At 42.0% G+C, this 16,253-nt stretch overlaps 1 protein-coding gene across 1 annotated transcript; it reads left to right on the forward strand.

Moving 5' to 3' along the window:
• Positions 1 to 348: 348 nt before the first annotated feature.
• tmem256 (transmembrane protein 256) lies at positions 349 to 8,610 on the forward strand. Its single transcript, XM_088628445.1, has 4 exons — positions 349 to 500; positions 4,024 to 4,061; positions 6,110 to 6,190; positions 7,045 to 8,610. Exons 1-4 carry the CDS (start codon positions 419 to 421, stop codon positions 7,186 to 7,188), a joined length of 345 nt encoding a protein of 114 aa, XP_088484571.1. The 5' UTR covers positions 349 to 418; the 3' UTR covers positions 7,189 to 8,610.
• Positions 8,611 to 16,253: the final 7,643 nt, after the last annotated feature.

Raw genomic sequence — 16,253 nt, forward strand, 5'->3', positions numbered from 1 at the left:
CAAGAGAAAGAGGGCTTGTTTATATCTGTTACATGATAGATCCACATACGGAAAAAAAGGTTATGCTTAATTTCTTTAAAAAGCAGAACACGGTTTGAAAGTCGCTTTGATAGAATAGATAGAATACTGCTTGATACCCCAAAGAGCTATATTGCTGTGTTCTAAAAAAAATCATTGTAATCGTCAAACACCTTGCCTAGATAAAACCACACTGAAAAAAATAAAAATTTGCGAATTCGGTGTGAAACTCAGATTTTAATCATAATCTTCATCCCTGTTGTCGTCTGTAAAACTGCGTTATAATGATTCGCCATGTTGGCTCCGTTTCCACTAGTTTTGCACTCAACCCGCAAGCGGCTTCGGAGCCAAAATGGCATCGGCCTGACGTCACTTCGGCAGTCACGAATTTGGTGTCAGAATGAAGGCAACTTTGTTTTTCCAGAGACTGGCGGGTGTTTCGGGGGCTCTTGCAGTCAGTGCAGGTGCATACGGAGCACACGGTAGGTCTATGTTTTAATCACGTATTTCAAAAAGATTACTTTCAGAAGACAGCAGGTGGGTTTTCGATCTGTATTTTAAGAAATTACACGAGGAGAGGCCGAGTCTTTCAGAGTTCAGTCGCAGGGGCAGCACTTAAAAGATTTTTAAAACACTAATACAGAACGTTTTTTACACCACGGTTCATTCAGACGCTACATAAAGCGTTTAACTACACATAAGAACGAGATAATAATATAAAAATATTTATAAGGTTTTTGAACGGCATCGTCGCAGACTCGAAGCAGAATATGAGATTAAAATGAATAAATAAAGCAGGACATTCAGTTATGTCGATATTAACAAGCGATATGCCTAAATAATACTAAGGGTATACGTCCTCCACAAAACTGCTGTTTCACTGAGTTCAGCTGACCCCTTCGTCTTAGCGATTTCCTTCGGGAAACTTGTTACGTAAATCATTACTCTGTGCATTTCCTGTTCGGAAATGTGTTTGTATGTTTGTAGAAATATGTTTGTAGTTTTGCTCCAATAAATGAACACAATGCAGTTGAAAGTGACAACTGTATACGTTTTGGCACCTTTAAACTTAAGAACTGAATTGTTACTGAGATTGAGGCGAAGAGTAACACTTCACAACGCAGGAGCAGCTGAAGAGAAAGTTTTAAGAAGTGTCGAGCTTTGTAGCCGACGTTAGTACAGATAAAAAATAGAAATTCAGTTATTCAGTCCAGGCCTGGATATAACTAACTTCCGTTTTCTGAAAGAAGCCACTGGGTTGCGAAATTAAGAGTAGGATTTATTTAATGCTGTGGAGCTGCTCTTGGCCATACAGAAGGCAGCAGTGTGCTCACCCAGCACACAGAGGTCAGAAATCACTACTGTTTTTTCCTTCAGAGGGAAAGAGTTCAACCTTGTGTGGAGGTGTCCATTCATTAGCAGAGAATGGAGCTGTTGAGGGAGAGTTGGGTAGTGGGTTTGTTGACGGAGAGCAAACAAAAACTCTTACTAAGATTGCTGGGTTTAAAACCCAACCTCCAAAATGGCTAAACTGGTATCTTAGTTCAGTGCCTGAGCAGTGAGAGGCAGTTGTTCAGTAAGGGAGGTGCTGTGGTCAGCACTCTGAGGGACACCTGACAGGGTGTGTTCATTAGAGGGTGCAGGTGATAAATCCACCAAGTCAGCTTCAGTTTTTCAGCAAAAAAACAAAGGAAAAATGGGGTGGCAGTACGATGGCACACTGGTTATCATTGGGCATCTCGCAGTGCTGGGGACCTGGGTTTAATTCCTTTGCATGTTCTCTCTGGGTTCATCTAGTTTTCCTCCAGGTGATCCAGTTTCCTCCACAGTACATACAGTATCACATGCTGTACTGGAACTGTAGGTTAATTGGCTTCTTGGAAAACTAGGTGTGAGTGTGCGTGTTTGTGTCAGTGTGTGCCCTGCAATGGACTGGCGTCTCATCCAGGGTGTACCCTGCCTTATGCCCATTGCTTGCTGGGATAGGCTCCAGCTTCCCCGCGACCCTGAATGGGATAATGCAGTTAGGAAATGGATGGAAAACTGGGATTCTTGTCTGAAATGTCATATAATTTTTGTTTTAATATACAGTAAACATTTTCAGGACGTATATTTACGTCCTGCAAATGTTTTAAATGACAGTCTTTGGTGCTTTTGCAGTCAGACTGGCGTCTACTCAAGCAGGCCTTCAGAACTGCTTGTGCCATTTAATTTTTTCTGTTGCACAGCTGTCTGAAAATGCTCTCTGCTAAAACCATTCAAACATCCTTCTCCAAGTCCCACGGCAAAGAACTTTGTTTATCGACAGCAAGAGGGCCAGGCTGCAGCAACACAAGAGGTTTGGATTAAAAGCAGTTGTGTAGTTCATACATTTTTCATGTTCCCTCCTGTAGCTTGTGAGAGCGTTCATTTCCGGGATGTGTCTAGCTTAACTCAATATCGAGTGGCTTTTTGATCAGTTCTATTTGAGTAAGAAAATGTAGTGGCTTTTAAAATTCATTGGCCGGGGAAAATACATTCAAGGTGAGGGCTTTTCATTGCATGACAATATTGGTTGTTTTTTTTTGGAAGGAAATTATTATCCCCACTACATGAAAAGGCTCAGGGGAGTTTGCAGTTGTTTTGTAAACCAGAAGATGTGGGTCATTTCAGAAATGTCAGACGTATATTAAAAAAAAAAAACCCACGATGAGTGTGTTTTCAAAAATGAAATGTTGGACAGCGGAAGTGTGCTCTTTCATCCCTGGGTAGAACATCGATTTTGTGAACCTTCCCAATGAGAAATGAGGAGATTGAAATCTAAGAAAATAAAACAATTAAAACGCATTGGGATGCTGTACTGGACCGTGGTGGTGAAGTGGGAGCTGAGTTTTCAGACGAGCTCTCCGTTTTCCGGTCGATCTAGGGGCCTGTTCTCGCCTGTGGTCATGAGCTTTGGGTAGTGCCTGACAGAATGAGATCAGGAGTACAAGCAGCGGAAACGAGGTCTCTCCATAGCGCTGCTGGGTTTACTCTCCATGACGGGCCGTCCGGGGTGAGCTTTGAGTCGAGTTGCCACCCTTCTGGATGGAGAGGAGACTGCTCAGGTAGTTCGGGCAGCTGGTGAGGTTGTACCCTCGACGTCTCCTGCTGGAGGGGTACCAGGCACAGCCCACTGGGAAGAGACGCCCACACGACGGACAGACACGGGACACGCTGGAGGGATCCGATCTTTTGGCTGGCCTGGGATCGCCTGGGAATCCCCCCAGGAGGAGCTGGAGACTGCTGGTGAGGAAAGGGATGTCTGGTGTGCCCTGCTCAGCTCTGCTCAGCCTGTTACCACCTTGACCCCTGCCAGGAGCAAGCAGTTAGAAATGGATGGATGGGTGAATTAAAGTAAGCACTAATGACTGTGACCCACCAGCATCAGACTTTGGTTTTCTGTAATCCTAGCATTTGTGTGTACCAACATGTCTTTTAGAATTCTGTCCTGTTGTTAATTATCTGTGTCAAAACAGTCTTTCTATGATCATTGCATCTATCCTAAACCCTGGGCTCACTGAATCTAATTTGAAAGAACCAAGCAACTGAGAGTTAGTTTTTTTATCTTCCTATGAATTATAACTACGTTTAGGTTCTGTAAAATGCTTCTTTTCTTTAAGAGTTTCCTGCGCTACTGATTTTTGAAGTTTTGAAGCTGCTTCAAGTCTTCATGAGCTCTCTGTGTGTTCTTAGTGGGTAGTGTGACTGAGAAAAATAAACTCTCCAGTTGAGAGCACAAGTGGAAATCATGTGGAAGAGCATTTAAAAATAAAAACAGGGACCACTTTACAGAAAGGGTTGTGGGAATATGGAACACTTTTCTGAGCCATGCTGTTGAAGCTGATTACCGTTCTTTTAAGAAACAACTGGATTGGATCCTCAAATCAATGAGCTACTGTACTAATTACCCAGCAGGCTAGGTGGACCAAATGTCCTTCTCTTGTGTGTAACCTTTCTTCTGTTCCTGTGTCCCTTGTTGTCTAGGTTTCCGGAGGAGTGATCGCGATGAATACCTGAAAGAGGTACACTGATCTGTCAGGCCCCTGTTTCTCTGCTCTCTTCTGTATCATATGAGACTTGACACTGCCATACGGCATAGTTTGTCTCTTTGGTTCTGGCTCTTTTGAGAAATTCCATCGCCAATACTTGATGTCTGCATTCTGATAGATAGACACAGGAATCTTTCAGCCACCTTAGTGTAGCCATTTAGTGATTAAGCTACCAATGGATCTTAATTGTGATTTAATTCTTCACAGCACTGAGTGAGGTTCCACCCATCCATGCATTTTCTAAAATCTTTACCCAGTGCAAGGTCAAGAAGGAGCCGGAGACTATCTTGACATGCAGGTGTACGCAAGGCAGGGAAAACCCTGGATTGGATGCCAGCCCAGTGCAGGGCACACACAGACACAAATACATGCACACACTCACACTAGGACCAATTTTCCCTGAACTTTATTAACCTCCTGTACCAGTATGTCTTTGCACTGTGGGCTGAAACCCACGCAAAGCCAGGGAGAACATACAAACTTCATGCAGATAGCACCCCAGGAACTGAACCCAGGGCCCATGCACTGCTAAGCAGCAAATACCAACCACTTCACGACTGCTCTGCCCATGACTGAAGTACATTAATTATAAATGAAGTACCCAGAGCTGACACATTACATTTTTAATTACTGTTTATGCAGGTTGATACAGTTGTCAACCTTAGTATCATCTACCTTACTAATTCCTTTCTTTTTCCAACCTGGCATTTTTAATAGATCAACCTGAGTTAAAATGATTAGTGCTTTATTAAAGCTATTTAGGAGTGAAAGCATGAGAACTTCACTCTTATTATTTAACATGCACACTCAGGTTTCACATCGGAGAGTAACTGCTAATGTCAAATCCGCTTTAAATCAACCAGGTGTGTGTGAGATATATGGTTTATGAAATACAGGAGCAATGTATGTTCAATTTTTTAGAATTGAAGTTTATTTTGTGATCCTCAAACAAGATTAAGAACCTCCCCCTATATGGTTTTGGAGTTACTGAGCTGCAATGTAGCCCAAAGCAAACTAAGTTACTTTCACACACATTAAAAATGACTGCCTTTTGCCTGTATTGAAGCAATATTTTCTGTGTGAATATACATTGTTGACATTTAAGCTGTAAACTTAATGGCGAAAAAAGACTGCAAAGTAGCAGTTATGATGGCCTCATAATATGTTTTGTTGTGTTAAAGGGTAATACAGTATCAAGCAGCTACTACAGCAGGACTCACTGGCTTTTGATTTGTAATGCATTATTAATATGACTACAGTGGCAAGATATTAAGGGAGTTCTTATTAATTCTAAGTATTAATGAAGGATTGTGGTTAGTAGATCCATTGTTGTGTAAACTAAATCACAGTACACAGATCTCACAATATGCGATTTTAAATTAATACAGATGGGGAAGAAATGGCGATGCTTAAAGTCAAAAGTCAGTACCCAGCATTCTGTGTGAAAATGTCTCATTTGATGTAACTTCTCTGACTGGTGGTTATCCCATGCTACTGTGTGTTGTCATCACGTGTAGAGCTGCATAGCTAAAAATTGTCTCCAAGATGAAGTGTCTCACGTGTTCTGTGCTTTGGTTCCCCAGTGTGATGTGATATTAAATAGGACAATAAGATACAAATGCTATACTGATAGGGCAGGTGTATTCCAGTCTGAAGAGGAAACCTTTAGGTACAGTCAGGAAACAGGTTTGTCTCTCTGCAATTGAATGTTAGATTATCCTGTTGAATTATTAATTGAAAACTGGTTAGCTACTATAAACGTCACACAATCATCATTCAGTGTTTTGTTCTTTTGTTTCAATTTGCTATCTGTTTTTATGTCTTTTATGCCTGCTGACTAGGAAGTTATCGGCTTCAGTTTAGCCCAGCTCATTGCAAAGTTGTCATCTTGGACAAAATGTTGAATGCTTGTATGGGGTACAAGGTCCCCGTATTGTGTACAGTCACTGAATGTGAATATATAACTGGAGTCATCTGTCTGTTACAATTAAAATGTCCTTGTTTTACGCCTTTTTTTCTAGATGTTTGAAACGGCCAACAAGTACCACTTCCTTCATAGCCTGGCACTACTGGGGGCTGCGCGCTGCAGGAAGCCAGTTGTGGTAAGTTGGAGCAGAAGAAAAGGTCATATCTGTATCTGAACCAGAGTGGCTCATCAGGAAAGAGGTCATTGTGGTTGCCATGGCGTTGGGCATGTGACTCCTCCCCCTGGATGGGACACTGGTCCATCTGCTGCCCCCTTATACAGCTGGGTAAAGTACCTCGCTCAAGGGGACAACAGTGGGTCCATAGCAGGGACTTGGACCCACAACTTTCCCACTATACTGTGCTTCCCCCCCCAAAAGATTTTAAAACTATATACTACTTATTCTGTTCCTATTTCCAGAGGTTTAATAACCTTGCCTTTTCCAGTTTTTGGCATATAACTTGAAAATATTTGTCCTGTACTGGCTGAGATGGTACATGAGGATGAGTCAGTACATGTAAGACCAGATTAAGTTTGTCTCTATTCATTGTGTAAGATTTTTACCTGGTGGTGATTCAATGAATCCAAGGTCCTACAGTTCACACCCATCCATCCATCCAACTCATGGGTCGCAGGGCAGCCGAGGCATGTCCCGGCAATTAATGGACACAAGGCAGGATACACCCTGGACAGGACACCAGTCTATCACAGGGCACACACAGACACACAAACTAATAGTTTGTGCCAATTTTCCCAAAAGCCGAATAACCTACCAGTATGTCTTTGGATTGTGCAAGGAAACCATTGTACCAGGAGGGAAACTGGGGTGCATTCGGCGTTTTCTCCCCAGGTCCACATGGGCTTCCTCCTGCTGCTCCAGTTTCTTCCTACAGTGACCCTGAATTGGATGATGTGGTTAGAGGTTGGATGGATAAACACAAGGGAAGGCTTAGCATGTCTGACCATGTAATCTGATTTGTTTCTTTCCAGGCTGGCACCTTGCTGACCTCTGGCATGGTAATGTTCTGTGGGTCCTTCTACTACCATGCAATCACAGGGGACCCCACGTTCAGCAAGGCTGCGCCCTGGGGGGGGTCGCTGCTCATTGCAGGCTGGGCAGCAATTGCCCTCTGACCTCACCCTCACATTCCAAGATCCCCTGCACTGAGGGGCAGAGCGAGACATCCCTACTCTCTACAAAGAACCGGAGCTACAGTCTAAAACCTATACCAGAGCAGTCTGGTTTAAAGGAGACCACGTGCTAAATGAATAAAGTGTGATCTTTCAATGATAGAACTTTATCATTTTGAGATGGGGGGGAGGGAGCATTAGGTTTGTTTATTAATTCCATTAAAGGTAATTCCAGTAATTTATTAAAGGAAAGGAAGAGGTTATTCTGGAAGGAGAGCCTGATAATAACAGTAGAGTACACAAACTTGTTTGGTTTGAATTTAAATTGAATTTGAAAGGTGTGAGTTTGTGTTTTAGAGAGGAGGCATTAAGCACTCTTTAGTCTGTTGATTAAAGGCTTCAATAATATAAAAAGGAATAGGCTGTGAATAACTGGAAATGTGACGGTAAGTGTCAGGCAGATTAACATTAGCTTTGTAGTGCAGTTGCTGCTGTTTCTTATCGTGGAGCGATACATGATGGATCTCCTGAAGTATAATTATCCACAGATCTTGTGCTTAAACATCACATGAACCTGAATGGCCATGGTCCATTCAAATCTTTATACGCTCATAATACAAACCTTGAAAAGCAAGTGCTGTGTTGGGGGACTGTGTTGTTAATATTGATTTTAATGTAATCTGCTCATCACACAGTTTTATTTTCTTAAAGGCTTTGGCGAGTGTTGGGATGATGTCTGTAGTGTGATTGGCCTGACTTTAACACCTGGCTCCCAGGCAGACAGTATTGATTTCAATCCAGTCAGCAGTGATATTTAAGCATTGTACAGCTGGGTACTTATTTCCTCTAAGTCTGTCTGGTTTTGGTGCACTGCTTCTTTTCCTTTGTTTTATTTGTGAGCAGATTGTAATTGAATTTACCATAATTTTGGATTAGACTCATGGCTGTAAAGAACACAAAGAACTAATCCTGAACACTATTTTGTGAGGTTTTGTTAATCTCTGTAATAAATTTAGGCTCGCTCTTTGAAACTTCACTAAACTTGGTTGAAACACTACTGATCAGTGAAGTTGTTTTTGCAGGCTGCTGGTAGGATATTATTATTAAGGTGATCAGTACTGTCAGTGTATTATTTGCTGCCTATCCCACATCACACTCAATGTGAATTTAAAGTCCATCATTTTGACTTTCTAAGACCATAAATATATTTTTTAAATGCATGTTCTGGCATGTTTGGCCTTCTGATGGTGTATTTGATTTTTAAGGGTTTTTTTTCGCTCTGCTATCATCAATGCAGCTGTGTTTCAAATAATTGAGATACATGAATCTGCATTCATATCCTCCACTTAAGGAGACCACTTTTAATTCCATATTTTGTGATTCTTATTTTCCAGAGCTACTGTCAAATAAAGTGATTTAAACTTTGATATTTGCATATTTGTCTTGGTTGCTCGTCAATAAGTAAGAAAAGTAACTGCACTGACTTTTATTTATCTTTTGGCCGTACATCTATCCATCCATTTCAAACTACATCATCCAATTCAGGATCACAGGGAAGCCAGAGTCTATCCCATCAAGCAAATGGGTGCAAGGCAGGGTACGCCCTGGACAGGATGCCAGTCCATCGCAGGGCCCACACAGACACAAACACACACACTCCCAGATACCAATTAACCTACCGGTATCTTTTTGGCCTGTGGGAGGAAACTGAAGCACCCAGAGGAAACCCACATGAACACGGGGAAACGTACAAACTCCATGTGGAATTCATGGGATGGAGGATGCACACAGGAAACACTCCAGAAGCAAGCATTGCTTTGCTTGGCTTGTCTGAAAACAGAGGTCAAACACTAAATTTAAATTAGGAAATGCAGGCTGAGTGTGTGTGTGGAAGGCCAGATGACTCCTGGGCCATAGCAGGATGGATTTAGGCTTTTTGTTGATTTCAGAATGGGGTCCTTGTTATGAAACTGGGTGACAGTACTGTATGTTTGAATGGATGCCTAGCAACAGGAAGGCTTTTGGAATACTGATTGTTAGCCCTCAGGGGAACATGAGGTGGCGGGAGTACCTCTGTCTTTACTTCCCTAATTACCTGGCCTCCACAGCTGGCTCTGGCGTTTTCAAAGGAAATGTTTCAATGTGACATTGTAGTTGAAGTGCCTGGGGGTGGGGCAAGTCGTGTGGTTTGAAGTGAATTTCTTTTGATCATTGCTTTTTTCCTCCCAGGATGGAGTGAGGAAAGGGAGAAACGATTTTGTGAAACTAAAAAAAACAAAGACCTGGAAAGTTATTTTAGGTCTTGTAGGTATCATTCCAAGGTCAGGGATACACTTAGACAGCCTCAGATAAGGAAAGATGGCATGTGATTTGAAACCATCCAACCTTTGTCCACTACAGGGTCATGTTTGAGCCAGAGCCTATCCTGGCAAACAATGGTGGCAATGTAGGAAACACGCTAGATGGCCCGCCAGTCGTAAGTCGTAGGGTACATATAGACACAAACACACTCACACGAGGGAAGCCAATGTACTGTATGTTTTTGGACTGTGGGAGGATACCCAAGTGAACATGGGGAGAACAAACAAGCTCCATGCTGATAGCAGCCAGAAGCTTGAACCCCAGTGCTGTGAGGCAGCAATACTAACTACTGTGCCACCTGCCTCGCATTCCAAAACTAAAAAGGCATAACTTTGAAAGAGAGTGAGCTTGGACAGCATGGCTGAGCAGCTTGTTACAGACATCCACAGCTCCTTATGAAATGGAGTGCTCAATGATTCCAGTCCCAAGTGCTCAACATTGTTTAATCTTTAAAACCCTTCAGTTAGATCCTTTCAAAATATTTTCTGTTCAAGACCACAGGGACCCTGTTCCTTTAACATGTGACTTTCTTATTGTGTTCTGGTTTTAAGCTGTTACAGGGCAGCGATCTCTTTATATGGTGGTGATCAACATTGAACACATCATTCAGAATTACAGGGTTTTTGTGTAAACCTTGATTGAAATTCTACATTTTCTTTTGCCAACAAACATTTGCCTTTTTCATGCTCAAACTTCAGGTGAATAGATCTAAAAATAAATAGGGAACGACATATACTGTAGATGATGAAGTAAGATTTATGAGAAGTAATCAATATGCTGAGCCTCAAAGCAAAGTTACTCTTCTGTGCATGCATGTATATTTTATGAATAATTGGGTAGTTGAGATATTGATTGAATGATTATTGCCTTAGTTTTGATCATCATACATGACTGGCTGTGATCTCCTCAAATGAGTGTTGCATAAGCTTTAAATCATCTCATGAATGAGAGAATTTTAGTACATGGTGAATACTACTGTATGTGTGTGTATGAATGATACAGTATGTGGCAACAATACATCAGATCTGGTATAACAGTGGGACCACATACAAGTACCTGGGTGCAAATTTTGTTACTGCTTAGGTGTTTCTTTTGAGAGAATGTAAAGCTGGTCGGTCTTCTCCTACCTGTGACAATGGAGACATGGTTGGAGTTGTTAGGGTTTGGGTGGTGGGGCTTGACTGTCTGCATTGTGTATTGTAAAAGTGGAACACGAACCCGAGGAAATTAAATGCAAGTGCATTTCAAACCAAGAACACCAGGCACTTCCTTACCCAAAGGGTGGCGGGAGTGTGGAACAAGCTCTAACCACCATGTGGTTAAAGTAAATATTTTGGCTTCTTTAATAAAGATGAGTGAGATCCTTGGATCAATTAGCTGCTAATTACCAAACAATCTAAAAGGACCACAGGGTCTGTCACTGGAAACCTTTCTCTTGTAACATGTTAATTGCTGAAGAGAGAGAGAGACCCATCCAGGTGAAATTGTGAACTATGCTGTTGGGCACTTTGTGATACTCCAGCTGCTCAGTGATGATGCTATCCACAACACTAGAGAAAATGTTTTTTGTGCATTTCATTGTCAGAAATGCAGGTTTTAAGCATTTATATTACCTAATCATGGCTTTAATGCAGAAAACTATCATTTATGGAAGGCTGGGACCACTGCTCTGTTTGAATGTCTGTCCTGACTATATCTGAGGTATTGCATCCTAACCTGATCTGTTTTTCATGAAACATGAAATGGGATGATGGGCTTTCATACCCTTTACACACAAAGTCACAAGGTAGGATAGGTAGGGTGCACCCATGGGCTCCTGAGCAAGCAGATGATGGCTGTACAATCAGCACTCTTCCCTGTTCAAACCAGCCGGAGGAAATCAGTCTTGATTGTGAAACAGCCTCCTAAAATATAGAATGAAGCATTTGGACGTTTATACTCTTGAGATCTATAAAGGCAAGATCAATTAATAAATCATTTGCTGCAGTACCCTTCAGACAGCTTGCCACAGAGGTCTTCACAGTTTGCAGTAGTTAACATTGCTGTCTCACCTTGGGTTCAGTTCCGGTCTTGGGGTGCTGTCTGCATGGAGGATGTTTATTCTCCTCATGTGTGCGAGGGTTCCCTCTGGAATCTCAAGTTTTCTGCCGTGGTCCCAAGACATACTGTACTGAAAGGTTACTGAGCTTCTTGGAAAACTGGTCCTGGTGTGAGTGTGTGTGTCTGTCAATCTGCCCTGCGATGGACTTGGGTTCTGCCCAGGGTGTACCCTGCCTTGAGCCCATTGATTGCCTGGTTCATCTTTGGCTCCCCTGCTGTATTGAATAATGCAGTTGGAAAATGGATGGAATATATCAAGAGTTGACCGTGTGGGCATGAAGGAGATACAGATGGCACTGTGCTGTAATCTCATTCTTAGTGGAGATTAACCCATGTGTAAGATACAGGTGACAAAACATGAGCTTTTATGCATGTACAGTACAAATTGAGAATTTAATATTTTCAGTTAGCTTCTATATATATTGTTCAATGGAAAAACTCTGCCCCCTAGTGTTATCATTCATTTAAAGTGCTCCAGACAATGGATAGAAATGTGTTCCTATAGAAACTATAATCATAATTAAAGAAATATTATAATAAAATGTCAGAACTTGAAGATATAAACACTTTTGATAAGGTTTAGCAAGCAGGTGTACTGGGAGCTGAAGACAGTAGAACAATGTATTAAAAATGTCCCCATCTCCTCTTAAAGGGGAGAGGAGAGGGGTACAATATGAAACTGCCAATTTACACTTCTCAGCAAAGGTGATGCCCAGAGAAATACACATTTCCAGAGACGGTCAATAGATTCCTGAGCTTAGCACCTGTACTGCTGCCACCTTTAAAGAACTCCATCCATTCATGTTCTAACCATTTGATCCAGTACAGGTTCACAGGGGAGCTGGGGATCTTGGAAAGTAAATAGTGCATAGCAGTTTACACCCGGGACAGGATACCAGTTCATCACAGGGCAGGCAGACACAAACACACTCACATGAGGGTCAGTCTTCTCTTAATTGGTTAAGTTAATTGTTAATTGGCATCAATTAACTTGTAGGTTAATTAAAGCCAATTAACCTACAAGTATGTCTTTTGACTGGAGCACCTGGAGAAAACCCATGTGAACATGGGTAGAACATACAAACTCCACACAAATAGCACCCCAGGTCTGGAATTGAACCCAGGGCCCCAGAACCTTGAGGCAGCAATGCTGACCTCTGTGCCACTGTACCACCCATGCCGCGTTAATCATGGTGTTCAACAGACTGGGAGCAATCATGGTTTTGGAGAGGGGAAGGCTGGTCAGGGTAGTAGATTCTGGTTGCTGCAGAACTCCACTTTTACAGTGACTGATTCAAGCCTGACTGTACAGCACAGGGAACAGGCCCACACTGTTCCCTGGGGCCTCTCTGGCTTCCCTTCCTGGAATCATCCTGACACTGTCATTCCAGCAGGACAATGAACATCTTCATGCCATTCTTGCAACGACAGCTTTCTGGCACGATGAGGACGTGATGCTTACTGTATGTGGATGAGGATCCCATCCAGGGTGTACCCTGCCTTGCTCCTGTTTCTTGCCAGGAGAGGCTCTGGCTCCCCTGCAGCCCTGAATGGAGAAGTGGTTAGAAAATGGATGGAAAGATTTACTAATGCCATGTCTTTACAATAATATGGCAGTGCACCTACTAGAAAAAAAAGATGGACATTTGCCTGATAAAGTTGTTTCAGTTAAAAATGATGTTTCTTTTGATGTTCAGTTTGTATCGCTAGAGGCACATAAGTTAGTCCCCAAGGTGCACAATATCAAGCGTAAGGAACTGTGGCATAATTATTGGCTTATTGGATCAAATAAGAATATTATTAAGAGAGAAAGCTGTGCACATAAAAGATCTAAGAACAAAAGAAGCAAAAAAGTAAATGACGCTGTGAGCAAAAAAGGCAAAAAAGACATCAAGAGGGCTGAGACAGGGAAAGACCTAAGATTAGAGAACACCGCCAGGGGTTAAGTGCTAACACAAAAGGATTTTTACATACAAAACAGAAGAAGTGGTAGTAAAGGAAATAGGAGACTAATTGTTAATGATGGACTAATTGAAGAAGATAAAAGGGGAACAGTAAATGTTCTTGATTAATATTTTAAAGAGTTTTTCACTATATCATCTCCACACAGCACATACTTAGGAGTTACAAAGCTTAGAAGTGCTTGAAGGAACCATTTGGGCCTGATAGTATGTTTTCTGGTTGTATTCAGAGTACTAGGGAATATTAGTCCATTAATTATGAGGGTGGCATTGTGGTGCAGTGGTCAGCAGTGCTGCAGCTCTGGGTTCAATTCCAGACCTGGGGCACTATACTCATGGAGTTTGTATGTTCTCTCTGTGTTCATGTCGGTTTCCCTCCACAGTCCGAAGATACACTGGTGGGTTAATTGGCTTCTAGGAAAACTGACTGAGTGTGTGTGAGTCTGTGTGTGCCCTCCAATAGACTAGTGTCTCTTCCAGGTTTGTACCCTGCTTTGTGCCTGTTGCTTGCTAGGATAGGCTTTGGCTTCCCTGTGACCCTGTATTGGATAACGTGGTAAGAAAACGGAAACTCAGTGTTCTGTTAAAGCAATTAAATGCCAGGAAAACAGTGAATTTTCACTTTATAACACATAATATCTGATAACGCAAAAAAGGGCACATTACTGTACATATCTTTTGCCTGTTTCCAATAACAATTCCCAATAAGCCATTTATTTTTATTTAAAAAAATATATTTTTGATTGACTTCTCATATTATGAGAATGTTACTTTTTAAAATATTTTGTGCATGGATCCTGTATTTACAGGATGCCATTATAAAACTGAGATTGTATTAATAAATGGTTTCAAATGGTACATTATCTGTTGTAGTGAAACAGAAATGTGCCATCCCTGTGTATCACTGGATCCTTTGAAACCTACTATAGTCTGACAGCCCTGTCAATCCCCTCTTTGCAACAGTCTCAATAGGAGATTATTGGTAGCTAAAAACATAACACAGCAACATTACGATCACTTTTAAAGCCAGAATTCCTCAGGGAATTGTACCATGTACCACTGTTAGATATGACTTTTTAATGAAGACCTGCAAAAAGGCCCTATCCCAGCAGCCCTTGGTGATCAAACAATCTTGTCAGCTAAACCTGAGACAGAGAAATTAAAGTTTAATCGACACTGCATGAGAGACCCCATAAGCACCACTAGAGAGTGGCAACACAGAAACAGCAGGTAGAAACAAATAGGGCTTAGAGAATAATTGTGTGCAATTCAGTTCACCGTGTTACACAAAGGACAGTGGTGCTTGAGAATCAGTTCAAAGAAGGATAACAAGGTTAGCTTGTGGCCTCAAGGGAGTGTTTTCACCAACACGATAAATGAACAGAATCTTTTTAGTACTGAGAAGAGGAAATAACGAGGGATTTGTTACAGATCTATAATTGTGAAAAGTTATTGACAAAGTCAACCCATAGGACTACTTCAGTGCTCATAGCGAAATGGAGGGCGTGAGATTTCAAGTCGAACCTATGAGGCCACACATATACAGCTGACAATGGGGGGTACAGGCGGAGAACCCTATGCGGAGTTGGGGAGCTGAGACAGGAGAGATTGCTGACGAATCCCAAACGTTAGACAGAGACGTAGTCGGGGACGAATTCCGGGCTCAATACCAAAGGTTATCCAAACGGAGAAAGGCAGTCAAATATAAAGCATCAGACAAGATTGAGGTCAAAGGGTAAGATCTGAGTTTGAGTATCCAAACAGGCAAGAGGAAGTTAATAACGAGAGGCAAGGAGTTCCGAAGAAGCTAACAATAACGTGCAGTGTTCAGTGAAACAGAGGAGGCTTACGTAAGTCTGGAAGTGGAGGGTGTGTTAACGAGTGAGGTGCTCTGATTGGTTGAAGGGATAGATCGGCGGTGTTTGCGGAGATCCACCTTAATCGGGACGAGACCATTTGTGAGGAGGGTTCAGATTAGCAGCTGACGTGACACAGGGTTCCATTCCAGACCTGGGGTGCTGTCCGTGTGGAGTTTGAATGTTCTCCCTGCGTTTGTATGGGTTTCTCTCCAGGTCCTCCAGTTTCCTACCACAGTCCAAAGACATACTGGTAGGTTAATTGACTTATGAATAAAATTATCCCTGTGTGTGTTTGTGTCTGGCTGCCCTGCGCTAGACTGGTGTCCCATCCATGGGGGTATCCTGCCTTGTGCCTGTTGCTTCCTGGGACAGGCTCCAGGTCCCCTGTGACCCTGAATTGGATGAAGAAGAAGGATGGATGGATGGAACAGGTGGTACTTCTTTAAAGTTTTGAGGCTCCAGAGTAAGACGGCATGGCTTCAGAAGCAGATTCCCCAGAATTAAATTAGCTGGCCTTAAATCCAGACAATACATGGTGATTATAGTAAGTAAAATTTTAACAACAAGTAAAAAACCTTTTATATGCTCTAATGAAACGATAAAGAAAAAACAAATAGCATGTATAACTACAGAAGACACAACTGCAAAACGTTGGTTGTTTGATCATCATAGCTTTTTCAGAAAATGGAATATACCACAATAAAACCTAAAGTTGCTTGCTGGAACAGTGTTCTTGACTTTGGGGCTTTTTATCATTTTGACACAGAAGAAGTGGTGTTTTCTTTCT

This window comes from Lepisosteus platostomus, chromosome 4, assembly GCF_059453375.1.
Source record: "Lepisosteus platostomus isolate fLepPlt1 chromosome 4, fLepPlt1.hap1, whole genome shotgun sequence".
NCBI classification, from domain to species: Eukaryota; Metazoa; Chordata; class Actinopteri; order Semionotiformes; family Lepisosteidae; genus Lepisosteus; species Lepisosteus platostomus.